The 24096-nt window shown below is 39.5% G+C and overlaps 1 protein-coding gene across 6 annotated transcripts in view; it reads right to left on the reverse strand.

The window, feature by feature from the left end:
* The window catches only part of CABCOCO1 (ciliary associated calcium binding coiled-coil 1), a 139908-nt gene that overhangs the window by 37205 nt on the left and 78607 nt on the right, over nucleotides 1–24096 (reverse strand). For 4 of the 6 annotated variants that reach the window (XM_087767373.1, XM_087767370.1, XM_087767369.1 and 1 more), the window contains 3 exons: nucleotides 10216–10328; nucleotides 7167–7336; nucleotides 3837–3981 (listed from right to left, as the gene is read on the reverse strand). In XM_087767373.1, coding sequence (XP_087623499.1) covers nucleotides 3837–3981; nucleotides 7167–7336; nucleotides 10216–10328 — 428 coding nt within the window. Of the gene's footprint in view, nucleotides 1–3836; nucleotides 3982–7166; nucleotides 7337–10215; nucleotides 10329–11382; nucleotides 11487–17109; nucleotides 17134–24096 lie in introns of those variants that run through there. The other 2 variants (XM_087767372.1, XM_087767371.1) reach the window with 2 other exon arrangements.

Below are 24096 nucleotides of genomic sequence, written 5' to 3' on the forward strand. Positions count from 1 at the left end.
CCACACAAACCAGCACAGGCTGCTCTTTGAGACGTGGCACTGCCCGAGGCTCTCAGAGAGCCAGCCCCCACAGGTGCCACCCCGGCTGACTGCCCCGTGGTGCCAAGGCTTTTCTCCCACCCGGCAGCCTCGCACCCAGCATGGCCAGCAGAAGGGCTTGACCAGCCAGCAGCGTGCAAAGCGAGAGGCTGCTGCAGGGGGACATTGGTGTCTGAAATACAATCCTGGCTCCGGGAGGTAACAGGGAAGCCAGCCGTGGGAGTCGATGCTCAGCACACACGATTTTAGCTGACTGTCCTTCCCTGAATCACCACCAGTACTTACATGCTGCCACAGACCACTGCCATGGTACCAGAGGTTCCATGAAATACTGCAGACCAGGGACAATTTGCTCTAATTTAAGCAGTGCTAAAGTGCCAACTAATGTACAGCAGTGGTTCTTCCAGCCCATGAAAGCAGCTCAGAAGTCGGAGACTAAAATGGTGGCACGGCCTGCCTCTCTTACACGACAACAGTACATCTTCCAGCAGTTAGTCAAATGCATCTGTGAAACTTTCAAGTACGTTTTTACCCGAATGGGCGCAGACGTTTTTGCACATATGTACAGATGCATTTCCTAATTTGGTGAGAAGTATTATGGCAGCCTCATAGAACATTTGGCTCTTTAAGTGCCATATAAAAGTTTTATTCTACAGTTACATTTAATTCAGTCATTCAATTACCATTAGTTAAAAAACAAATTTGTTTACCAACTTGCATAAGAAATTTGGTTACCATAAAGTACAAGTTCCCTTCCCCCACATTGCACATAGGCAATTAAGTTGTTACAATATTTGCCATTTCATTTGCAGAACATTTTTATTGCAGTACTTCACCAAAGAATTCCTGCCATGTTTCAGTGCAGATATAGGAATTATGTTTAAGCAGACTTCAGGACTTAACCTGGAAATGACTCACACCAATTTAGGAAAATATATGTGTCCCCTCACATCCACACCTATTATTTGGTAAAATTCTAACAGGGATTATTTGAAAAAGTCAAAATTTATTTTATGAAGGTCAGAGACACACAAGAAATATATCTTTCAAACTTCACTGGCAGAACTTAACATTTCAAACTTTTTTTGTTTTATTTATTCCAGTGCCTTGGAAAGGAGCCAGATTTACAGCACTTGAAAATGAGCTCTTCCCCTCTAAATGTGTTATAATATTCTTTATGGACTATGTTACAGGTACAGATAATTTATAATATTCCCCAAAACAGAAGTCATTATTTTTGGCATTTCTGAATTTTATTTATTTAGTTATTTTTAAACAGAACTCTGTTCAACCTGGCACCCTTAATCCTACATCAAGGAAAGAATTCCTCCATTTAATGCTCTTTAAATCAAATCACGTAAATTATACATCGGTATTTATTTTGAAACAACAGAGTAGTTTTCTTTCTTTTATCAGGCATTATATAAAATGCTTTTTTGTTTGTATCTGTTGTGAACAATTAAAAAATTCCATACCAACGTTTTAGCAATTACACAAAAATAATTTTACTCATGCAAGTAAGATTGTTAAGAATAGACCCCCTTATGATGTCATATGAGAATCTGAAGCTGATTAACAATGACATATTTTCCTAGCTCCACCGCTCCCTGAAAGAAAATGTCAAGAGCTATGTTGATGTGTGTTTGCCCAAGGAGACAAGATAAAAAGATGATGACTGTCACCTTCCACCAAACCTGAAGGTGTCATTATAGTTGCTGCACAGTTTGTGCCAATGTGGTTAAGCATGTGTCCCCATTTCCTTTATAAATCCCTTGGGTTTATAGCTCATCTGTAAAAATGTGATCTGAACTAAAATATGTCATACTGTGCTGCGTAGAAAGAAAAGCTATAGGCCTATCATTTAAAATTAAACAAAAAAAGTGAAGCACAAGAAAAAATGTTGAAGTAATACATTAATTTGAATTGTAATAAAACTTAGTCAATCTATTTCTGAGTTCATAAAGTTCAAAATACACCCACATAAGTGTGCTGATTCAGTTCTTATTTAGAAATGAAAAATCCAAATGACTGAAATAATGGATTGTATAAACTGGGGATATATGACACATTTCAGTGTATGTGTATATATCCATGGCCTTACAACAGCACATACTTGTAATAAATTGAGCAGTTTGAACATACAACCATATATTTGGTAGCCAAAATACCATTCTGCAGCAAAAGTCTTGTGGCTTGATTGTACTCCCGCCCAGTTAATACTTCGGTGCTAGTAGGATGGAGCACCTAATCTCTTGGATGAAATTCTTGTGACTGTGAAGGAATTACTTCATGGACAAGATATCTTTCAATGGATAATTTATACAAGAGCAACAGATATGCTATTTGGAAGGAACATTTGTTCCAAATAAATATACAAAAAGCACAGACAGGAAGGGAGAAGTAAAAGAAGTTCAGTCAGGCATCTTAAATGCCAAGTTTCCTTTTAGTTTAGGGCTAGTACTTGGCAGGACATTGGTTTGCCTTGACTACAGAAATTTGAGATTTAAAGAGATGTTCTCATTTCGTATGGGAAGAACACGAAGTTTTTTCTATTTTCCATGAAAAAGAAACAAAAAAAATATGAGAGAGCAGGAGAAAGAGGTAAACTTTCTAGCCCAATTGTAAGAGAAATCACCTGTGATGGGTTTAAACCTCCAGTCTGAATCTGAGTACCCTAAACTGGAAGGTTATCATCCATCCTAGTATTTTTGTCTGTCTTCAGGAGGATATACTTTTCTGCATCCAAGAAAACACTCTAAAAAAAACCTCTTTGATGTATTAAACTTTACCTAGCAAAAGAAGTGTCAGAAAATTCCCAGCAATTCTATGTATGGATCAGTCATGACCTTACTTGCTTTTTATGCCCATCTGCCACAAAATCTCTCCTTCTAACCACCATTCAGGCCAGAAAATTGGCTGATAAGTACAGATGTAGTACAGTGTATGAGCATATATTACAATAGTACCTTTTCCATTTTTCATCCCCTTGCCCCTGACATTCATGGGTGATACAACAGCTTGAGAACCATTCTGTCCATCATGTACTGGAAACAGGGGTATATGAGTAGAGCCACTGTCCTAACTATGGCATTTCAGTGGAGAAATATCTGTGTACGTTACTGTACAGTTAAGACTTTACATGGAGAGGTGTGATGGGCTGCTATCAGACCCTTAATTTTTTTTCTCAGATAAATAACTGAATTACTGCTGTTTGCGTCTCTTTCTGTGTCTCTGTTTAAAAGCTGAAACCAGTCATTAAACCTTTTTGTGTAGATACTGAACTTTTGCTAACTTTGAAATGCAACATTTTTGTGAATCATACATGACCGTAGCCTTAACTCTGTAAAGTACATAACTTTAAACCACTTGAGAAGTCCACTACAGCTGTCAAGGCCAGACAAATACTTAAAGTTGTAGAGAAGACCTATGATTTTCTTAAACTGGAATCTAAAAATAGAATGTTTTAACAGCAAACCAAGAATATTCTCTATACGCTACTCTCCCCTTTCCCTTTAATCACCCAAAACAAAACCCAGAAGGAAGCTTTTCAGCACAGTCTTACATTTTGATAAACTTCCAGTCTAAATCTATTTCCTGGGCTTTGACATCTGAGGCCAGATCTTTACTGCCACGTGCATATTCTCTCTTCTTTTTAATGTTTTAAAGTTTGGTGTCTGCACTATGTTGGCACAGTATGAACATATCCAATTAAATAATTTTAACTTACTTTATCAGCCGATTTCCCATCACATTAAATTATTCAAATAAGAAATAATGGATCCTGTAGAAATAAATACCTGATATTCAAGTAATCAATGATTGCTTTGGCTTGCTCAATGTTGAAGAAATTCAAGTCACCACTTCTTTCTGAATCAGTTTCTCCTATTCCAGCCATTGCTTTTCCAAGTTCTTTTAAATTATCTCCTAAGGTCATATGTTTGTCTGCAAAGTAATCCCAAAGAACAAAAAGTAAGTATAAACACGACGGGGTGGGGTGAGGTTTTTTGGCCCATTTTAATTATAAGACTTCTTGAAGATTAAGAAGTTACATTATGAGCCATGTAGAAACTTAAAAAGTAACAGCAGTCAAACATTTTTGTCTGTTACCATTATTCTTATCAATAAAATGTGCATTAAAATTCCAGCACAAAATCACTTATCCACCTTCATAATGTAAGGATCACAATAATGGGTGTTTAAAATACTACAGCTTGGTCTCTTGCTTATGCAGAGATAATCACAGGCACAAGAGGATGTAAATTTGAGATGCACAGTATGTTTATCTTTAAAATAAATTTACTACTGTTTATGTATTGTAAAAGATTGTTGTTTTGACCATGCCCCTTGCAATATAAACCAGTAATACAGGAACAGATGTTAAAAAGGGTAACCAATTTTTTTAAGTGCTTCCAGTCATAATTGATTAAACATGAATATGCATAATACTCTGCATGTATCGTCAAACTTGGAGACATTTTTGCACCCCCCCAAAATAGATAATTACTTCACATTTTTACCCTGAAAATCAAAACCAAATGCCAAAAGAGCTTCAAATTAAAATTTAAATTCTTTTTGTTAACTGTCTTGATAAAGAGGAAAATCTGAAATATATCAGTGTTTGCTGAACCTTTAAAAAGAAAGGATTTATCTTTCTGATTCATGTACAGTGCATGCCATCATTAGAACCACGGTGGAGTTTAAAAAAAGTTTCGAACACAATTTATTTGTTCTTTTTAAGTCTAAAAAATCTAGAGTAGAAAAAGGGGAAATATCCACCAGTGGTGAAATAGATTTATTTTCCTTATTGTTTTAATTCTCTCCTGATCTGCTCCTTGGTTCTTTGTACAGAAAACAAATTAAGAAACTTAAAAGAGTCTAGTCTTTACAGTTTTGCCCTTTAGTGGCACAGCAAGCAAACCCCTGAAAATCTCACCTCAGTTTTCAGTAACAGAGGCAGCACAATATAAATAACCATAATGGAAGAAACAAGAAAGAAACACAGAGAATGTCGAGGAAATAGAATGGAATGGAATGGAATGGAAACCATGGTAAATGAGAAAGAGCAATATAACCAGAAATATCACAGTTAATAGGGAAGTGAAGACACATAACAAGATCCTGCGAAGTCACAACACCCAGGCCCAGGTCTGTCACCAGCTAGTCCAAATTTTCTCTTTCCTCTGCACACCTGACTTTCAGCCCCAACTGCCTCTCTCAGGAAGGCTCTCACAGTACTTCTGTGAGGTAAGGAGCACTTTACCCTCAACGTACAGAAGATGAACCAGATCGTGTAAGTAATTCATCCTGGCTCCCAGTCAACCCAAGTTTCCAGTTTCCAAACCTCAGTTTGCCTCTCTCCTTTACCAGCCTTAAATGAGTTTCCACTACCCTCCTCCTCTAAATCCATTCTTCCTGCTCCATGCTATTCTTGCTATTATGGTCAAATCAGCTTAATTCTGCAGGCCGCTTGGGTCCAGCGTAGGGAAGGGAAAGGAAATGGTCATTAATATAGAAGAAATTAGCATTTTGCTCTTAGTTGAAATGTTTGGTCTTGGATCTTGCACCAGCTGAGAACAGTAATTACGAGGAAATTAATCTCAGCCCTGGGCTACAGCATACTTTGTAAGATGGATTATTCAGGGAACTTAGCTGTGAAAAAAATATAAGAAGTCTCCCGTAAGCATTTACAAACTGCATTTTCTTTCCCTAAAAGCCATGTATCTTAGCCAAATCCAAATGGATTTTCACAGGACAGCAAAAAGCAAATTCACAACACTTGCTTGCCAAACCTTATGTCTTTACTTCGAAGCACAGGAGTATTAGAGCTGTTAAAAAAAAAAAAAAAAAAAAAAGGACACAAAATAATACTTTTTTTTTCCCACAGCCTCTGCCTGCAAGCCCATTGAACTGTTTTAGTTGTAATTTTATATATAAAAATTAATCAGAGGCAGACACCACCATGGAAAATTTCAGCTTAAAGAGTTAAAGTTTGGCAAAGCTTTATGTAATTAAGCTTACATTCCTGAAAAACGTCAGTCAGCTTTAATAATCGGTTGTGCTACCAGCCTGTCTAGTACACACGCATTACATACAGTCTCATAAAACTAATTTCTGACATGTTTCCATTCTTCTCCATTGTTATATTAATATAGTTAGCATATGTTAAGATACTTTCTCATTGGAGACAGGAAGGACAACTGGAATTCCAATGATCATAAAGCACGTACATATTCTGTCAAAATTCCAAGTCAGAAAGGCCCTTGAATTAAATTACAATGAAAGACTATAAAAACTATTATGAGCTTGATTTTAAATATTCATCTGCTCTTTGAATAGAAACCCTGAGTCCTTTCGCTGTTCCTCTGGGATGGACTTTTCTCGACATAATCACCTTCAAAGTGAATGTTAAGTAAGCCTTGTGATCTCTGAAAAACGGGTTTTAGAGGATGCTGCTACCATTTTTTCTGGCTATTTTGTTCCCACTAGACCCAAGCTACATGCTTTGTTGCAAATTTCCTCATAGCCACAGGAGCTACAGTCCTTTCATTGTCATTTTTCATCTTCAGCAGTGATGCCAGTTTACTTCCCTCACCAGTCTTTAGTTAACCAATATATTTTGTGCCAGAAATGCAGCATTTGCCATATAGAAAGTTGCCTGAGAATTGACCTCCAAGGATAAAATAAATGTAATTCACCTACTGTAATGCTACAGGATGTACTGAATATCTCAAACAGCAGAGAAATGTGCCCAGGGCTACAGTGAGTCAGTCACTGAGACAGCTGGAATTGGAATTTTGGAGCTCCTTGCTCTCACTCTACTATAATTATTATTTATTTTACCATAGCAAAGACGAGGTCTTTTCAGGACCTGGCCCTTTTGTACCACATACTGTACAAACAAAGAATGAGGGATATTCGGCTAAAAAGACTACAGTTCTCTCTAACAAAAGTTTAACGTCTGCCAATAAGAATTATTATCAGGTATGAGGTATAAGATGCCAACATTCAAGAGGAAAATAAATTGTTTTACAATTACTCGTAATTAAATATTTCTTTATTAAAGTGACTGGAAAACATTCTTGCCTTTCAGTTCAGATATTTATTTTACAGTTTTTAATTATACTTACCACTGAGGTTCTCCAACAGGAAATTTAATAGATCCATGAACCCTGACAGCTGTATAAGACTGAAGTTCATTTCTTTAGCCCACCAAAATCCCGCAGTATAATAGTCTAGCAAAATAGCTTCTTTCAAAGATGTCTTTAATTGTTTAAAATTCAGAAATTCTTCCAGCTTTCTAGAAGAAATTGCAGAGTAAAATAATGAAATTAAAAAATAAAATACAGATTCCAAAGTTTAACTTAGTCTGCTTGTAATTATATATATAATACTTACTATTATTACATTATATTATACTATACATATATGTATATATCTTCCTGGAACTTAGCTACATCAATTTCTAGATATGAACGTTTATGATCAGAGGACATATCAACCAACAAAAGTAAACAAACACCTACAGGTTTCAACAGCCACTACTTAAATGTTAAGATATGATTAATGCAATAACAAAAATAAGAGCATTACACAAAACAAAGAGAAATACACTGAAAATCCCAGAGTAAAATCAGTGTTTGTTCAGGAAGGGGTTTGTAGGATGAAATGGAACAATTAGTCTCCACTTTCTACTACCACTCTTTCACTCTGGTTGAGATAGTTTTACAGTACTAAAAAGATCTTGCTTCCCTTTCAAGATTATTTTTCATGTAGCCTCTGAAGAAAAATTACATTTGAAAATTAATGTAAATAATATAATATAAAATTACTGAAAGTACCTAAAATATTTAGACATTTAAATTCCACTTTCATAATGGTCAAGACATTTAAGAACCTCATCTTATTTTACTGGCACGCTGTGGAAATTTTTCCACGTACTTTAACTTGAAGAAGTAATGAAAAAATACACTCCCTTGTAGGAAACCATGCTGTTGCTGACACATTTATGTCTACTCTATCCAAACATAGAATTAGTTATGTCTTTTATAATAATTGTGCACATTTTTCCACATGAAGAGAGGGGATCAGGGCTGGGACTTCAGTCTGCAGTTCTTCCAGCACAACTTCAGCCATGTCTCGGGCGGTTAAGTTTTACGTTAAAGCAATCCTTGGCTTCTTAACTATACCTGATGATACAGGTGCCAGTTGTGCTCACAGTTTCTAGTCCCCGCCCTCCCTCCCGCTTCTCATTCTTCCTAAGAAGGGCATTAATCTCAGACCTACTGATAGGCAACCATTGGTTTTTCAGGGTTTTCACCAAGCCAGTAGAGATACACTGTCAAATAAGATGAGTTTCTTTTTTTAATTAAAGCCTCAATAGCTAAGCAAAGTAAAGCATATAATCCAATCAGTTTTGTTGAAAACATGTATTCCTTTGTTCTGCATGACAAATTTGTACGGCTGTACACATGCAAGTTGGTTAAAAACACTTAACTCTGTACTGAAATAGAAGTGGAACGTGGCCAGTTGAACTTTCCAAGGTTTGAAACAGTCCATATCCTCTCTTTCTGAAGCTTCTGCCAACTCTGTGTTTTCATAATCAGAGCTTCTCAGGGATTTAGATTTTCTCTGATGCTGCTAACAACGCCAGTACTCATCTTTTCAATATTCTGTAAGGCATGTCATTGACAACAGTATCTATAAATGACTGGGAAATGATGGGCATTTAGATTTCCTGGTTACCCTGATTGCTGTTTCTTCCTTCACGGAAGGTGCTCAAGTCCTACAGAGATGGACAGCAGTATAAAACTCTGTGATAGATGGGAACGCAGGACATCAACAGATCTGTTCCAATTTTGTAACCTTAGCTGTGGCCTTCAAACTGTTCTTGTGTATAGACACGATGCACTGTGGTAAACTAACAAAACTTCAATGCTGCTGCTAAACTGCTTAGAGTGCAAAAAATACCCTGTAACTATCCTCTTTTCAGTCAGATGCAGTATATACTTTACGTTCCACTTGTACAGTATATATATATAAATACGTATGTGATCAGCTGAGACTAAGAAGAAACATACGATCTTTCAATGCTTTTCTTTTTAGTCTTAATGAGAAAGTTTCACAATAAATTGCATCATTAAGCATGTTTTAGTCTCCCATGAGCTGTACGCTTCAGCCTCCTCTAAAATAAGAGGCCTATTGTGCAAGAGAAAACAGTAAATGAAAGAAATTTTTTTATTGTTTGATGGGAATACATTTTCTTTCCAGTTTTCTTAAAAAAAAAAACAAAACAGAAAGAACTTTTTTTCCCCTCAGAACAGTGACAAATAGGAGGAACAGAATATATTTCAGGAATACTATTTTAATCTCTGTTAAATGGTTTATGTATTCAGAGGGACAAGGTTGGATTTTTTTACACCTTCCCATCTCCCCCACACCCCACAAACTGGTCCAGTGGACCAGCCCTTTGGCTTTCAATTCACTAAGAATTTGCTAGGGGACACAAGTGCTCCTAAATAATTTGAGAACTTCCCATCCTTAAAATATAAGTCTACAGTCTCAGACTGAACTCCTGGCCTCCTAAATTTAGCTGCTATTAAGCACTAATAACAAGGGAGAGTGTTGCTATGGGAAAGACAAGACGGGCTTACATCAGAAGTCTTTGGCTGCCTCCTGTTTCCACAGTGCACCATAACGGCTACCTACTAATACCTTCTTAAGCTTTCCATCCCTTTCTGAACTTTTAAAACCTTTCTGATTTTTCAATAACTCATGTTACAGTACAGAATCTTAAATGTTTGAGCAAAAAAGTTACTAAGTGAGACTTACAAACAAAGTTCAGTACTGGCCTGTTCTTATTTACATCTTAGTATTTCATTTACGGCATATTTAATACTATTGTAAACTCAGAAACCATATCAACGCGAAATATCAGTGGGGAAAAAAAAAAAGAAGTCCAAGAAAAATCAAGAGATATAGGAAATACAGTAAAAAAAAGTGGATCTGAGATCAACAGTATTTCTTCCTACCTTTCATGAATCATATTAAATATCAATGATTTAACTAAACAATTAAAGACTAATGACATAACCATCACAAAAGAAATCTAACAAATGTTCTATAATTTTTATTTCATTTTATTATATTGGTTCTAGCATTGCTATCATTGCCACTTACTTTTGAACTCCTTCCACATTTTGTTCTGACAAAGCAGTAATTTGGGAAACAGAAAGAAATGTTCGATCAATAATCTTCTTTCCACCGATGGCATCCTGATCTCGGTCTTCTTCCTACACACACATATGTATATAGGAATATAATTTTAAAAGGTTTATTTTATTATGTCAGTAACTTACCTAAATAACTTTTATTTTGAGGAAGTATGCAAGGGATTAATTCAAATGCCAAAAATCTAGCACAGCTACAATTACATGGCAGCAACACAATACCCTAACGAATTTTCACAGAGAAAACCTAGGCAGATACATGGAAAACAATATTTTTATCTTAAATTCATGTGGGAACATAGTGACATATTATGTGCAGCACAAGACTAAATTAACTTGCAAGTAAAAACAATAGAAATATAAAGGTGCAAAAAAATCCATGAATGTAGATTTGACCAGTATGATATTAGATTGCACAGTAATTAAATTTTAAAATCAGTTTCTGTTTAAGATATTATGAGTACACATACACATTACCATGCTATTTGCTCTCCACCTTGCACTGGATTGCATTTTCAAATTTACTGTCTACACTGACTCCTTCCCTGACCAAAAAAAAGTCCAAGATGTTTGCTGCAATGATACACGTACAAGGATCTGACAGTAATGTTTCAGGGAAGGTCTGTATATTTGTAATACAGAAGGCAGTTCCTTATAGGAAATACAAGGATGTATATGTTATAGGGGATAACAAACTGAGCATGAACCAACAATACAATGGTCTTACAAAAAATAGGAACATTTGGTGGTATTTTATATAGTGTGTGTCACTGACCAAAAACATTCGACCAGAGACTTCAATAAGAAATCTATGAAATAAATAAAACAGTAGAAAAAAAACCCTGATTTACAATAGAATATGTAGGCAACAAACTGAGGTGTCAAAGCACATTATAAAATGTGAGATGAGCAAGACTTTACAGAGGTGCATGGCAGGGGAACAAGGGACAATGGTCATAGAATAGAATAGAATAGAATAGAATAGAATAGAATAGAATAGAATAGAATAGAATAGAATAGAATATTTCAGGTGGAAGGGACTTATAATACATTAGGATGGGACAGCATAAGGAAAAATATTTCCCTGTGAAGATAATTAAGCAGTAGAATAGGTTACCCAGAAAGGTGCAAGAATCTCCATCCTTGCAGGTTTTCAAGACTGAACTGGGCAAAGCCGTGGTCTGCATTCAGTGCTGGCCCAGCTCTGAGCAGGCGGCTGAACCAGCTCATGTCCCAAAGATCCCTTCCAGCCTCACGACTGCGAGTCTAATTGGCCTGACCTGCTTCTGCACCAGGAGACAAAAAAGGCTGAGTAAAACCTGATCATCATTTACCCGTAGCAGGTACACTTCTACATCTGTTGGACCTGGGCTTTACAGAAGTGCAGCAAGGAAGGCAAAGCTTGCAGAATAATGTTTCTAGCTCACCTAGAGAGAGAGAGAGAGAAGTGGAAGATTTCCTAACATAAGCTGATTTTTTGAGCCTGAACAGCATTGTTCTGGGCTAATAATCAACTAACTCTAGTTTTGGTCAAGGAAAGACCCCAAATAAAGCTACACTACTCCCCCTGCTGCTGCCAAACTGCAAGATATACTTAAAATCTTGGGACCAGCTGAATTACAACATTCAAGATTGATGAAACAAGAGTGAGAGCAACAAAGAACATTTAGTGGACAGATTAGGGTTTTTCCTCCGATTAAGTAGTAGAGTACTTTCACATGTACTTTAATACGAAAAATTATTGTTTCCAACCGTAAAGGAGTTAGACTCAGATACAATATCTCATTGGAACAACAGGAATGAAGTAAACGAAGGCTTCCTTGACATAGTTAGGAGCATGACATTAGTTTGCTTTTTTTTTTATTAGCAATAATTCATGCAGTACAAAAAGAAGTACTTCTACAGTTAGTAATGTTGATATAATTGAATTTGCATGCCCTAGCTAGGAAAAAAAAAAAAGAATGAATAGCTCAACATGCTAATATTATACAATTATTGAAAGATATTTTTGAATAATTAGGAAAAATATGAATGCTTTCCTGAAGTGACCAGTGGTGTTATAAACTTCATGAACAAGAGATTGTTTAGAAGTAGTAAGAGCTGAATTAAAATAAGAACTGATATTCATGTTTTGGAAACTGAATTAATACCAGTTCATCTCTCTCTCTCACAATGTCCAATACATAAGATACTTTACTATGTATTTTTGCACCATTATATAGATGGCATATTACCAGTCAGTCAACCCCTTACTGACCATACTTCTTTATAAGGCAAAATGCTAACATTTTACAGGTATCACCCCAGATAGCATGAGGAATTTAGCACTGAATCAGAGAGAAAAGCACAGGAAAGTTCAAGGCATGGTGTTTTTGTTCTCATCAAGCCATCTTCCAGCTTCTCCTCTGTGGTTACAGGCCAGGTGTGAGTAAGAACAAAGACCCTCCCATAACGCTCTCAACTACCTGCACAACCCTCCCTCCACCATTCAAGATCACTGCAGCAGCCCTGTAAATGGAGGTGCATCAAAAGTCTTTTTTTCCTCCCACTGTTTACATCTCATGCTCCAAGGAACAGGTTAGTAGGCAAAAAGCTGAACATTCTGGAAAGCAACTTTTTACCTTAACTCCCAAGAATATTATCCAAACTAATTCCTCACTGCTTCTTGAAAGGTATCAGGCAACAACCATCACATCAGAAAAAGCTTGTCCAAAAAGGAACTTTCTCCTGCCTCTGGTATGTACCTGGCTTACTACAGTATGAAACTTTCTAACCCACATCATATTCTCAGGCCCAGCACACTTAACATGCTGATGCTAAGGCTCACCTCATTCTCCAAATTGGAAACAGCAAGAAGGACCTCTGGGAAAATTTGCTGAAGTCTCAGTATGTAGTGTTATATTATAGCAATATATAAGATTACAAAAATTTATTTAAAAATCACTCCAGGTGCCTTGCACTCAGTCACCTATAATCTCTTTCAACACATTTAAAGTTCCTCTAGCATTAGAAACATATTCTTTAACCAACTAAAGTTTGCAGTTTAAACTTAAGATATATTCAAGCTGTTGTAACTCAGTATCACAGATAAGCCTCTGCAACCTGCACATCAAAATCCGACAGTTTACATGGCAAGGTGAATGCTTCCCATTTCACCGTTTCATCACCTAGCGTCTATAACGATATTCCCAGAGGCAACGCCCCTCACCAGTGTATTACTATCTTTGTTACTGCTCATGATAAGGATGGATTTGTGGCACCACTATCAGTTAATAAGAAATACTGTTCCAAATGACCAATGAGGAACTACAGGAGAGAAAATACCTAATTTAGAAAATTAATTTTTAAAATTATCCATGTTTCTGTAATTTAAAAACATAGTGAAAGTCCATGAAATGTTTGAACAATGCCGTATTTGTAGGAAGTTTCTGTTTGGGGAGAACCTACTCACACACACGACTAAAATCTTATCATTATTTTGACTGAATACTGTTTTGTCTTTTGATTGCTGTCCTTAACCACCACTGAAAATTCCAAGAGAAGTTATTTTATATATGTGTTGACTGATGTCAAAGAATTTACTGTTCATTTTACTATTAACTGTAGTGATTGACTAAGGTAATCCAAGGTGAGTTAATTCTGGTAACACTATCCTCATGTGTTATGGAAAAAAAAAAAACCCAAACCAATTCTCCCAGTACTCCCAGCAGGAGACTTAACCTGTTGAAATACAGACTACTATTAGAGAATTATTTGTTGCTGTTTTGTTTTCCTTCAAAGAATTTTTAGCTGTTCTGAATGTGTAATATATTTCTAGCTGTTCAATACATTACTCAAACGCTTTGGGCACTCCTTGTCAACAGCATCAAATCAAAATACGAAATCCGATATTCTAAAACAAAAGAATAAGATCTTCCTTGAATCTCTCAGCCAATGTTCACAAACCACCACAGAGCAGAAAATATTAGCACAAGAGTGATATAGCTAAATAGCAAGTTGCAAAAAACCTCTGTGTTTGGGGGGGGGGGGGAGAACACTCTCTCAAAAACCCAAACCCCAAGTGAGTCATCTCTTGCTAGAAAAAATGCCCCACTATCTGCAGTTTTGGTGAGGGCCTTTCCAGAGTGGCAAAACCTTGAAACACAACAATGGAAATTAGCACCAGCATTCCTGAAGGAAAATAAGTTTGTCCTTTGGGGGTGAGCCCTCTGCAGTGGCTGAAGATGTTACTTATTTGCATTTGTTTGACAACACAGCACCACACTTTGTAAAATCATGACTTTCAAAAATATACTCACAAAGCAATAGCTTACCAGCTCTCTTAAGTGATAGCAAATACCTGAATTGTAAGGAACCCAAGATCCTCCTGTCCTTGCTTCATCAGGGAAATTAGACTGGACTAAACTCTGCTGCCACAGCTAGATAGTTTCCAGCACCTGAGCTAGTTCATTTAAAGCTAGCTCAGCTACCTCTATCTGAGCAATACTGCTGACAGCAGTACAGATGTACCCTGAAAGAGTGTTGCATATCAGTTACAACTTTAATCAAAATGGGAATGAAAAAAAAAAAAACCAACAACCCACACCAGCAACACAGGCTGTTATTTGTATTATTATACACATTTTGTTATCAAGCTGTCAAATACTTCAGCAGAAGCAGAAAATCTTGAAGCTGTCTACATAAATAGTTAAGGCAGAAACAGAAATGCACTCACTGTTCCCGTTTGTTTTAAAAAAGCCCCACTTGTCCGCTCCCACCATGGGAAGTTAAAATCAATAGTTACTATTTTTAGTCAAAACATTTCTTTTGTTGTCAAACAAATAAGGAAATAAAAATAGTAACACTAATTTCAGCTACATTCAAAAGAGAAATATGCAGGTCTGTCAAACGCAAAAAATAAAACCTATATGGAAGGAAAACTTTCAGAGGACCGTTATAAACAACAGATGCTAATAGTGTCCTTTTAATAACAAAATACGTTTAAAAAATTTCATACAGTCCAAATGTCAAGATTTATGGACGATCAAATGTATTGTGACGTTAAACTTTACTGATGTTTTCACAGCTGCAGACTACTTATTGGAAAAAATGTTGTTAAAAATAAAGCAGCAGCAAGACATGCTAAGATCAGGATTCAGATTTTCTAATATGCTTTCTGCTGAAAGTAATTACGAGTCTGAACAACTGTAAAAATATTCAATTTAAATCAAAAGGAATGATCTCAAGATCTAAGAAACAATATAACAAAAATAGTGGCAGAATAGAGTGTTCCCTACAGCTTACGTATAGACCATGCAAAGCTAGCTTCAGCCAAAACTGGAGACTATACAATTTAATTTATAAAACCCCACAATTCCATAGTTTACAATAAAAATAAATCATAAACGATAGTAGGAAATATCACAAAGGTAGGCTATCGTGCATAGAACAAAGTCCAATACATAAGGAACAGAAAATACGTGGGGGAAAAAAGGTTCACTGAATTCCTCTAAAGATTCCTTTTATAAAGCCACAAAGTAAAAATGACGAAAATTTCAGTGGTACATTTCAAATGGATGTACAATACATTTTTGACAGCCTGTCGTTTTCCATACAGTACACCTTGTTTCCTTTTACTATGATCTGACTGCATTACCCCAGTGTTACGCTGTTCCAACTGCCAGAATATTTACAGAGAATGCTAACAGAGAATACTGCGAAAGATGCATATATTTTTCATACAGCATTTAGAATACGTAATAATACATTTCACATGGAAGAGGATTTATTTATTTAAGGAAACCTAAACGTTAAGCTTTTGTACCGACAATCACGAGGGTAGCTTTGCGCCAACGGATGCGACCATTACACTGGCTAAAAGTGGTTAATCACTCCATGACAGTCGCAGTAACTTCTCAGCCATCTAAGACAACAAAGCAGTTCAACCAGAAGAAAATTATCTCTTAGTAGCTACAACCATCTAGACAGGCTCGAGGGAGAAATTCTGAGCTGACGCAACACCTCATACGTTCTTGGGAGGAATAACTTGTTTTCTTATATTTCTCTTGATGTGCAGCACGTGATGAGTTGCCTGACTGTCAGAAATCACACCTCTGTCAACCAACTCAAAAATTGCAATTAAAAAAAAAAAATAAAAAATGGAGGAGGCCAAAGACAAGGAAAAAAGCAAATATTAAGGAGAACGACATGCATTTGTGAAATCCTCTAGAGCACTCTGGCTACCTAAAGCAATGAAAGGTGAGAAATACAACCGTGATGTTGCTGGAAGCAAGGTGCGGGCTTGCTTCCACCCCCTCGGTGCTCTCTGAAAGGAAACTGTACGCCTTTCCCTCAGCAATCAGAAATGGGGAGACTCCTACCACCGCGAATAAGCCAAGAAAGAGCCATACGCTTAAAAACGAGACCCTGTAACCGACTGAACACTAGGGAGAGCGGCGGCAGGCGGTGAGGAGCTCCCCGGCTGCGGGTGAGCGGGCCGGGCCGAGGGCGGGCGGGCCTGCGCCGGCGAGGCCCCCGCGGGCTCCCGGCGGAGGAGCGTCCCCGCCGGGGCGGGCGGCTGTCCCTCCCTTACGCTCTCTCGGGGACGAAGGCTACACAGGTCTGTGTACCCACGCTGCATTTTTAACACCTCGCTAACTTTTTACCTTCTCTGAAGCTTAGCGAAGACAGTTAAAATAATTTATTAAAAAAAAAAAAAGAGCGGGTGCGAAAGCGGCGGGGCACCGCCGGGGGGAGGGCGCGGGCCCAGCCCTGCCGCCGCAGCACGCCGCCTCGGCGGCGCCAGCGCCGCGGCCCCTCACACCTCGCCCCGTCCCGCGGGCAGAGCGGCCGCGGAGGGGAGTACCTGGCCCGGCGCCGCCATGTTGCCCGCGGCTCGGCGTCGCCGTCGCCCTGGGAACGAGGGGCGGGGTCCGGGCGGCTGGCGGGGCGCGGAGCTCCTCCCCGCGGGAGCCGCTCGCCTGCCCTCCCCCTGGCCGGGCGCCATCTTGGCTCCCCGGCGGAGTCATGTCAGCGCTCTCTCGTGGGCTCATGGCGGGCCTTTCCCCTCCGTAGGCTGTCCGCCTGCAGCACTGTCACAGCGGCGGTGGCTCGGGAGCGGGAGGCTGGCGGGCCTCTGTAGCAGATGCCTTGAGAGTAGCCCAGCACTGTCCGTGGGGCTTGGGGCAGGCAGGGCCGAGGTGAGCTGCCTTCACGGCCCCTGCCCAGCACGCAAGTTACAGGTCCCTCAGGTGCCCCGTGGGGTGCCACTCGGAAAGGAGCCTGCCTAAGGAGGGATCCGCCTGCCTAATGGCTCCACCCGGTCCTCTCAGTTCTTTGCCGCATGTCCAGCCAGTCACTGTCACACCAGCATCAGTGAGCTGTGCAGCTCGCCGCAAAGACCACGGGTGCTGGTTGTAAGGAGGGTACAGGAGCGTAAGGATGTGGTGTACTTAAAAACAGTGCCACGGAGTCTGTGAGAAGACCAGTCCCGCCGAGAAGGCAGCAGAGCGGGTCTGAGGCGCTGCGCGCTGAGGGCTGTGCCGCCTCGGGGCCGATGCCCCGTCTGCCGTCCCGATGTAGTGATGCTGCCTCAAGGCCTGTGTGGAGAGACTTTATGAGGCAACGGCATAGGAACATCACGCACCATGAAGCAATGTTTCCATGCCCGTTTTAATTTAGATCTTAGAGTTTTCCTAATCCAAATAGTGCCAGTAACTGCTGTAAGCATTGTTTGAATAACAGTTATAAGGATAGCATCATGCAGTTATCCCTGCAGTTACCCTAACAACATCCCAACGTTTTCAGCTTCTTGAAAACCATGTTTGAACTAAATACCTAAACCTAAATACAGTCCAAGAATGTCAACACCAATTACTATAGCTCAGATGTCAGCAGGTGTAAATCAGCACGTCTGTTGGGACCAATGGAGGGATACAGAGTTACTCCAGCTAAGCATCTGTACTTAAATGTTCATATTTTAGGTACAATTTAGGAATAATTTACAAACTATAGTAAGCGGAAGAAGACTTAGAGACTGAACTGCATTTTCATTACAATATACATCAGTATTTCTTGTTTCTCCTCTTTGTCCTATTCTTTTTTCATTTTTTTTAACCTTGGAAGACTAATAAACTAACCAATGCAGAAACATCTTCTCTGTCAGATTTGTGTTGCATACAGACTCACAGCAGCAGCAACAATTCAGAGTCATAGCACTTACCTGCAAGATCAAGTAAAATGCAAGCATTTGGTGAGTGAACAGTAATGAGAACAAAGAAAAAGCTAACTTATTTTGCAAAGTTTATTGATGTGCTGAGGGAGCTGGTATGACAAAACAATTTCTTTGCGGTGCCCTGCATAAAGCAAGGACCTCCTGGGATTTCTGCAGCTGTTTCAAGGTCTGCTACTGTTCCTGAGCAGTTTGCCACTCTCTGAAGGTTGTCATCATCAGTTTCTTAAAATGTGCAAACCACTAAGTACAGTACCTGTGTCTTAGCTGGGTCACAAGAGACGAGAACTTGCCCATTACCCACTAACATTCCGATTTATAGGTTGAGATTCAACATGTACGTAACTCCTGTTCCTGCTCAAACACCCTGACCCTCACTGACACACGTACACCGATCGCGCTTCCAAAAGGAGTCAGAAATCTGTCTGAATGAGGTTCAGAGAGCTGGATCCTGCAGTGTTTTGTAGAATTATTCATAGTATTTTAAAGAATTGCTTAGCTCTGTGTAGAGCCCACACTGTGAATTCCTACAATTTGTGCCATGCTCTGTAGCTGACAGCAGTACAGCTGCAGTTACTTCCCCTTTTACTGTGTATATAAATCTAACCAAATAAGAACATTATTCAGAGCTGCAAGCACCGCATGCAGCAAGGTGTAAAAACTGGGGAATTAAATTTGATATTTGGATGCAGTATAACATTGTATACATTCATTCTGACGTTATCTAGTCGGTAACAGGTAGATTTTGAACTTAACCCTGCATTCCTCTGGTACTGAAAACGCCCACCGACTTCCATGAACATTTTCAATGTGAAAGACACGGAGGCTCAAAGCCCTTAGAAGGAGCTGATTCCATTTCTCTTACTCAATATCAAAGGACTGTATTCTTTCTTACACAAAACCTGCACTGAGCAGGTCGATTGAAGCTGAGCACTGATTGAAGCTCAGCCCACATTTCCAGTAGTGAGCTCCTAACCCGCCTACTTTTCAATTTAAATTTTTAGATAGTCAGTGTCAGAAAGGTTAGATAGAAAAAAGGTACCAAGAAACATGATTCAACAGTAGCGTTAAGCCATTCCTTCTAATTTCATGTGGATCCTTCAAGTTTACAAAACCCGCATTTGTATGCACACGTGAGTGTGTAAGGCAGCTTTTTAATTTCCTTCAAATGCAGGACAAAGTGCAACACAGAACTAGTGATCTTAAAACTCTGATCTAGTCCTTTCCTACTACAGGTAACCACGGCAGATTTTCTGTGATTGCTAATGGTCACAGACACTCCAGGTCAGAGGAGAAGAATACCTCCTGCTACAGGGCTCCCTCTTCTCCATTGACGTAGCTGTGTTGGATGCAAAGGTTCCCTGAAAGCGTCGGTTCCAGCCTGTGTAATTTAAACAGACCATCTGGAAAATCTGGCCTTACGCAGAGTTACACAATAAACGCTCTTCTACTTATCTGAGAAGCAACCAGAGTTCAGGTTTCTGAGGTTGTTTTGCCAAGGCCTGTATCACCCAGCACATGAGTATCTCAGAGGGAACACTTTCGTCGTCTTCTTTCCATCTTGGATTAAAGCTCTTCACCTCATGGTGCCTGGGCCACCTCTAACCTGTTAAAGATAACTGTGTGGCCCACTTACACTCAGCCCTGGCAGGGGCTGGATGAACAGCTGGTTGCTTTCCTCAATTCTCATCAGGTCCTCGGATTTTCATTTTGCTAATGATGCAGGGAACCATCATAGAATGGTTTGGGTTGGAAGGGACCTTAAAGATCATCTGGTTCCAACCCCCCTGCCATGGGCAAGGACACCCTCCGCCGGATCAGGTTGCTCAAAGCCCCATCCAACCTGGCCTTGAACACTTCCAGGGATGGGGCATCCACAGCTTCTCTGGGCAACCTGTTCCAGCGCCTCACCACCCTCACAGGGAAGAATTTCTTCCTTATATCTAATCTCCATCTACCCTCTTTCAGTTTAAAGCCATTACCCCTTGCCCTATCACTACCTGCCCTTGTAAAAAGTCCCTCTCCAGCTTTCCTGTAGGCCCCCTTCAGGTACTGGAAGGCTGCTCTAAGGTCTCCCTGGAGCCTTCTCTTCTCCAGGCTGAACAAGCCCAACTCTCTCAGCCCATCTTCACAGGAGAGGTGCTCCAGCTCTCTGATCATCTTTGTGGCCCTCCTCTGGACTCGCTCCAACAGGTCCATGTCCTTCTTATCTTGAGGGCCCCAGAGCTGAACATGATACTCCAGGTGGGGTCTCACGAGAGCGGAGTAGAGGGGGAGAATCACCTCCCTCGACCTGCTGGCCGCGCTTCTTTTGATGCAGCCCAGGAGATGGTCGGCTTTCTAGGCTGCACGCACACATTGCTGGGTCACATTGAGCTTCTCATAAACCAACATCCCCCAAGTCCTTCTCAGAGCTGCTCCCAATCCATTCTCTGCCCAGCCTGTGTTTGTGCTTGGGATTGCCCCAACCCACATGCAGAACCTTGCACTTGGCCTTGTTGAACCTCATGAGGTTCGCACAGGCCCACCTCTCCAGCCTGCCAGGGTCCTTCTGGATGACATCCCTTGCCTCCAGCGTGTCAACCGCACCACTCAGCTTGGTGTCATCGGCACCTTGCTGAGGGTGCACTCGATCCCACTGTCCTCGGCACTGACAAAGATGTTAAACAGCGCTAGTCCCAATACCATGAATATAGCAGTTCCAAGCTGCTCCCTGAACAATAAACTACACTGCTGTCTTCCTAGAAATACTTTCCCCTTCCTCACTAGATCACATCTTTTGGGGAGGGAGGAGACTCACCTGCATCACCCGAGCCCATGTCAGAAGGGGAAAGCAGGTCACAGCTGCACGTGCAGCTTTACAGGGCATTGGAGGTGCAGGCCACCTGCAACTGGAACAAAACCAGCAGCTGCAGGAGGGCTCCAGAATATCCCACTGAGTCCGCCAGGTTTAATAACCAATGTGATTCAGTCTGATTTTGTTACTCGTTTGCAGAGGTCTTTGCGTTTCAGCAGTAGATGAAGTTTATGAATTCAAAAAAATGAACAATTTTTCAGAAGCCTTCTTTCAAAATGCAGAGTATTTTTAAACTCCAAGCCTGTTCTCACATCCTCCTATTGATAGAGATCCTATGAAAATGCAGAATTGCAAACATGTTTCCATTCACCTTTAGTTAAGCATCGCCAAGCACGGTAATTATATGTAGGCAAATTCAGGAGGAAAAGCAGATGGAAATTCCTAGCGGAGCCTTGCTTGTTACAGCATCAGATGGACATGTAGCTCCCCTGGCTGCCAGCTCTCACGACAACAAATTGCTTAAATGCTTGCCCTGTGGGACAAGGATAAAAAAACCATGGGCACGTATGAAGATTTTGCACACGGTATTTGGGTTTGACCCTCTTAGTAACAAATGGGTAATTTGTGAAAGCCACAGTACATTAGTGCTACATGGCTCTTAATAACGAGTCATGCATTATTGTATGGAGGTGCATTAACATAGTAATTAATCATCCTCTCCTGGCTCCTTTATAACATTCATCACAGATACTCTATCCAGGGAACAGTATTCCCTCTAGGTAATGTTCTTCTGTTTTACATATCGTATATCTTCAGAGAAAAATTCAGAGCATGATTATGTACTAGAAAAAGAAACACATAAATCCCAGGTTGTCAGAGAAACTTGTTTTTAAAACAAAAAGTTAATTCTGCCATTTCTCAGGCAATATCCAAGGAAAGTAAGCCAGGAGTGCAAGAGGATAACTGCTTCGGTGTATCAGCAGCAGGATGGACAGAGTCCTCAGTTATTTAGGGCGAGATGCTGCTGCTTTGAGCTCACCGGTCTTCAACACAATCTAGCTCAGAATCTCTCCCTGTCTATTTAATTAATAGGTAGGCAAAATTTCCATGTGATTCGATAGTGATTTTGAGAGACTCGTAATGCTGGTACTTGGCCCACCAATAAGAAAGTACAAGTTAAATTTAGCAAATCGTAAGTTTTCAATTATTCAAAACAATATGCATACAGAGAAATGAAAGAAGTAAAACATGTACTCTATCAATGATTCCATTATCCTCTCCCCGTAAAGAGAAGTGGCTCAATGGAGGATAAAAGCAAGTATTAGATTGATTCTATTCTTGATCTTAGCCAAAAGACTGCTATACCTAGTGCCAAGAAATTGAATTGAGGTTCATAGAAATCCTAGAAATTAGATAGAAAAGACTTAAAAGGACATGTAGTCCATCTCCAGGGGACTTGTACTTTTTCCTGCCAACAAGAACTTCAAGAAGAAATATGAATTTATTTAACCCAGTAGTTCAAGACAGTCCCTTACAATGCATTACGCTGTAGAAGTAACGTAAATGTGCATATAACATCGCAGTATGCTATCAATATGAACTGAGAAAACTTAGGATTTTCTCCCCTCCAAGTACCTTTTAATTCAAGAATCTAAACTATGAGACCTGATGCATAAGACAAAGCAATATGGATAATTTAGAGCGCAGCTATTTCAGACTACCTACCCCCAAGGTCACCAACTGCTAAAACAAACCCAAAATCTCTGTAGATCTAAAGGACTCCTCACAGTCAGCATGCAGACCAGAACAACCCACTAAGGATTCCCAAATTCAAGACCAGAGACAAAAAGAACAGCGCTGACCATTGGGTGCCCCTTAGCCCCCTCGGGACGAGAACTGACTTTCTAGGTCTTGTACAGCTGTGAGTACATGGGTGACAACGAACAAACAAAAAATTTAATATAAGGTTAATGCAGGTCTTTGGGTTTACCGAGAGCGCATAGGAAACCGTCGTTTCACTGACTGAGGGCTATATTCTTCAGGGGAACAAGCTGTTCAGTACAGAACATGCTAATTAATGTAGTAAGGAAAATTACCAGAAGGAACAACCCAAATTAAACAACAAAATAGATTATAATGGCAGAGATAAAAGTGGTTACATACAATTTTGCATATATGTATATTATATATAAAGTATGTATTATATAGTAAACATATATACATAAGTATTGGTTTTATAGAATGTGTATGTATATATTCTTTCTTCAGACTACCTTTTGAGCTCAGATTCCTGTCTCCTCTATGTCTTTCCTGAAGATATAAACTACCATTAATCTTGATGAGTTTGCATGAACTGGAATATTAAACTCCATGCAAAAGACAAGACATTCGTCTTTTGGGCAAACTGTCTTCAAATTTCATTTTGATAGTCAAAACTTGACTTTTCAGTTTGAACTATTGTTTCATTCTGTTGGCAGACCAAAGAAGATAGAAAGGCACAACTGTGTAAAGTAAAAGCCTGAAACTATTATTACCTCTTAATAACATAGCAAAGCCTGCGAAAGAATATAAATTCACCGATTCTATTGTCCTTGGCCTTTTGCCCCCAAATGGGAACATCATTTCTTTCAGAGATTTCATATTTTACCGCTTTCATGTCTTTGTTGTGAAGCTCTATTGATATTTTGCCACCTTCTCCATATGATGTTAACCAGCTTTTAGAATAACATATATTAGGGCAGTAAGTGAAAAAATACATCCAGCTGAAATTACAGGGGGATTTTCAATAGAGAGACTATAATTACCCAAGACAGAAGTTGGCTTGT

This window comes from Nipponia nippon, unplaced genomic scaffold (assembly GCF_047370975.1).
Source record: "Nipponia nippon isolate SJK-2023a ecotype South Korea unplaced genomic scaffold, ASM4737097v1 scaffold_3, whole genome shotgun sequence".
Classification (NCBI taxonomy): domain Eukaryota; kingdom Metazoa; phylum Chordata; class Aves; order Pelecaniformes; family Threskiornithidae; genus Nipponia; species Nipponia nippon.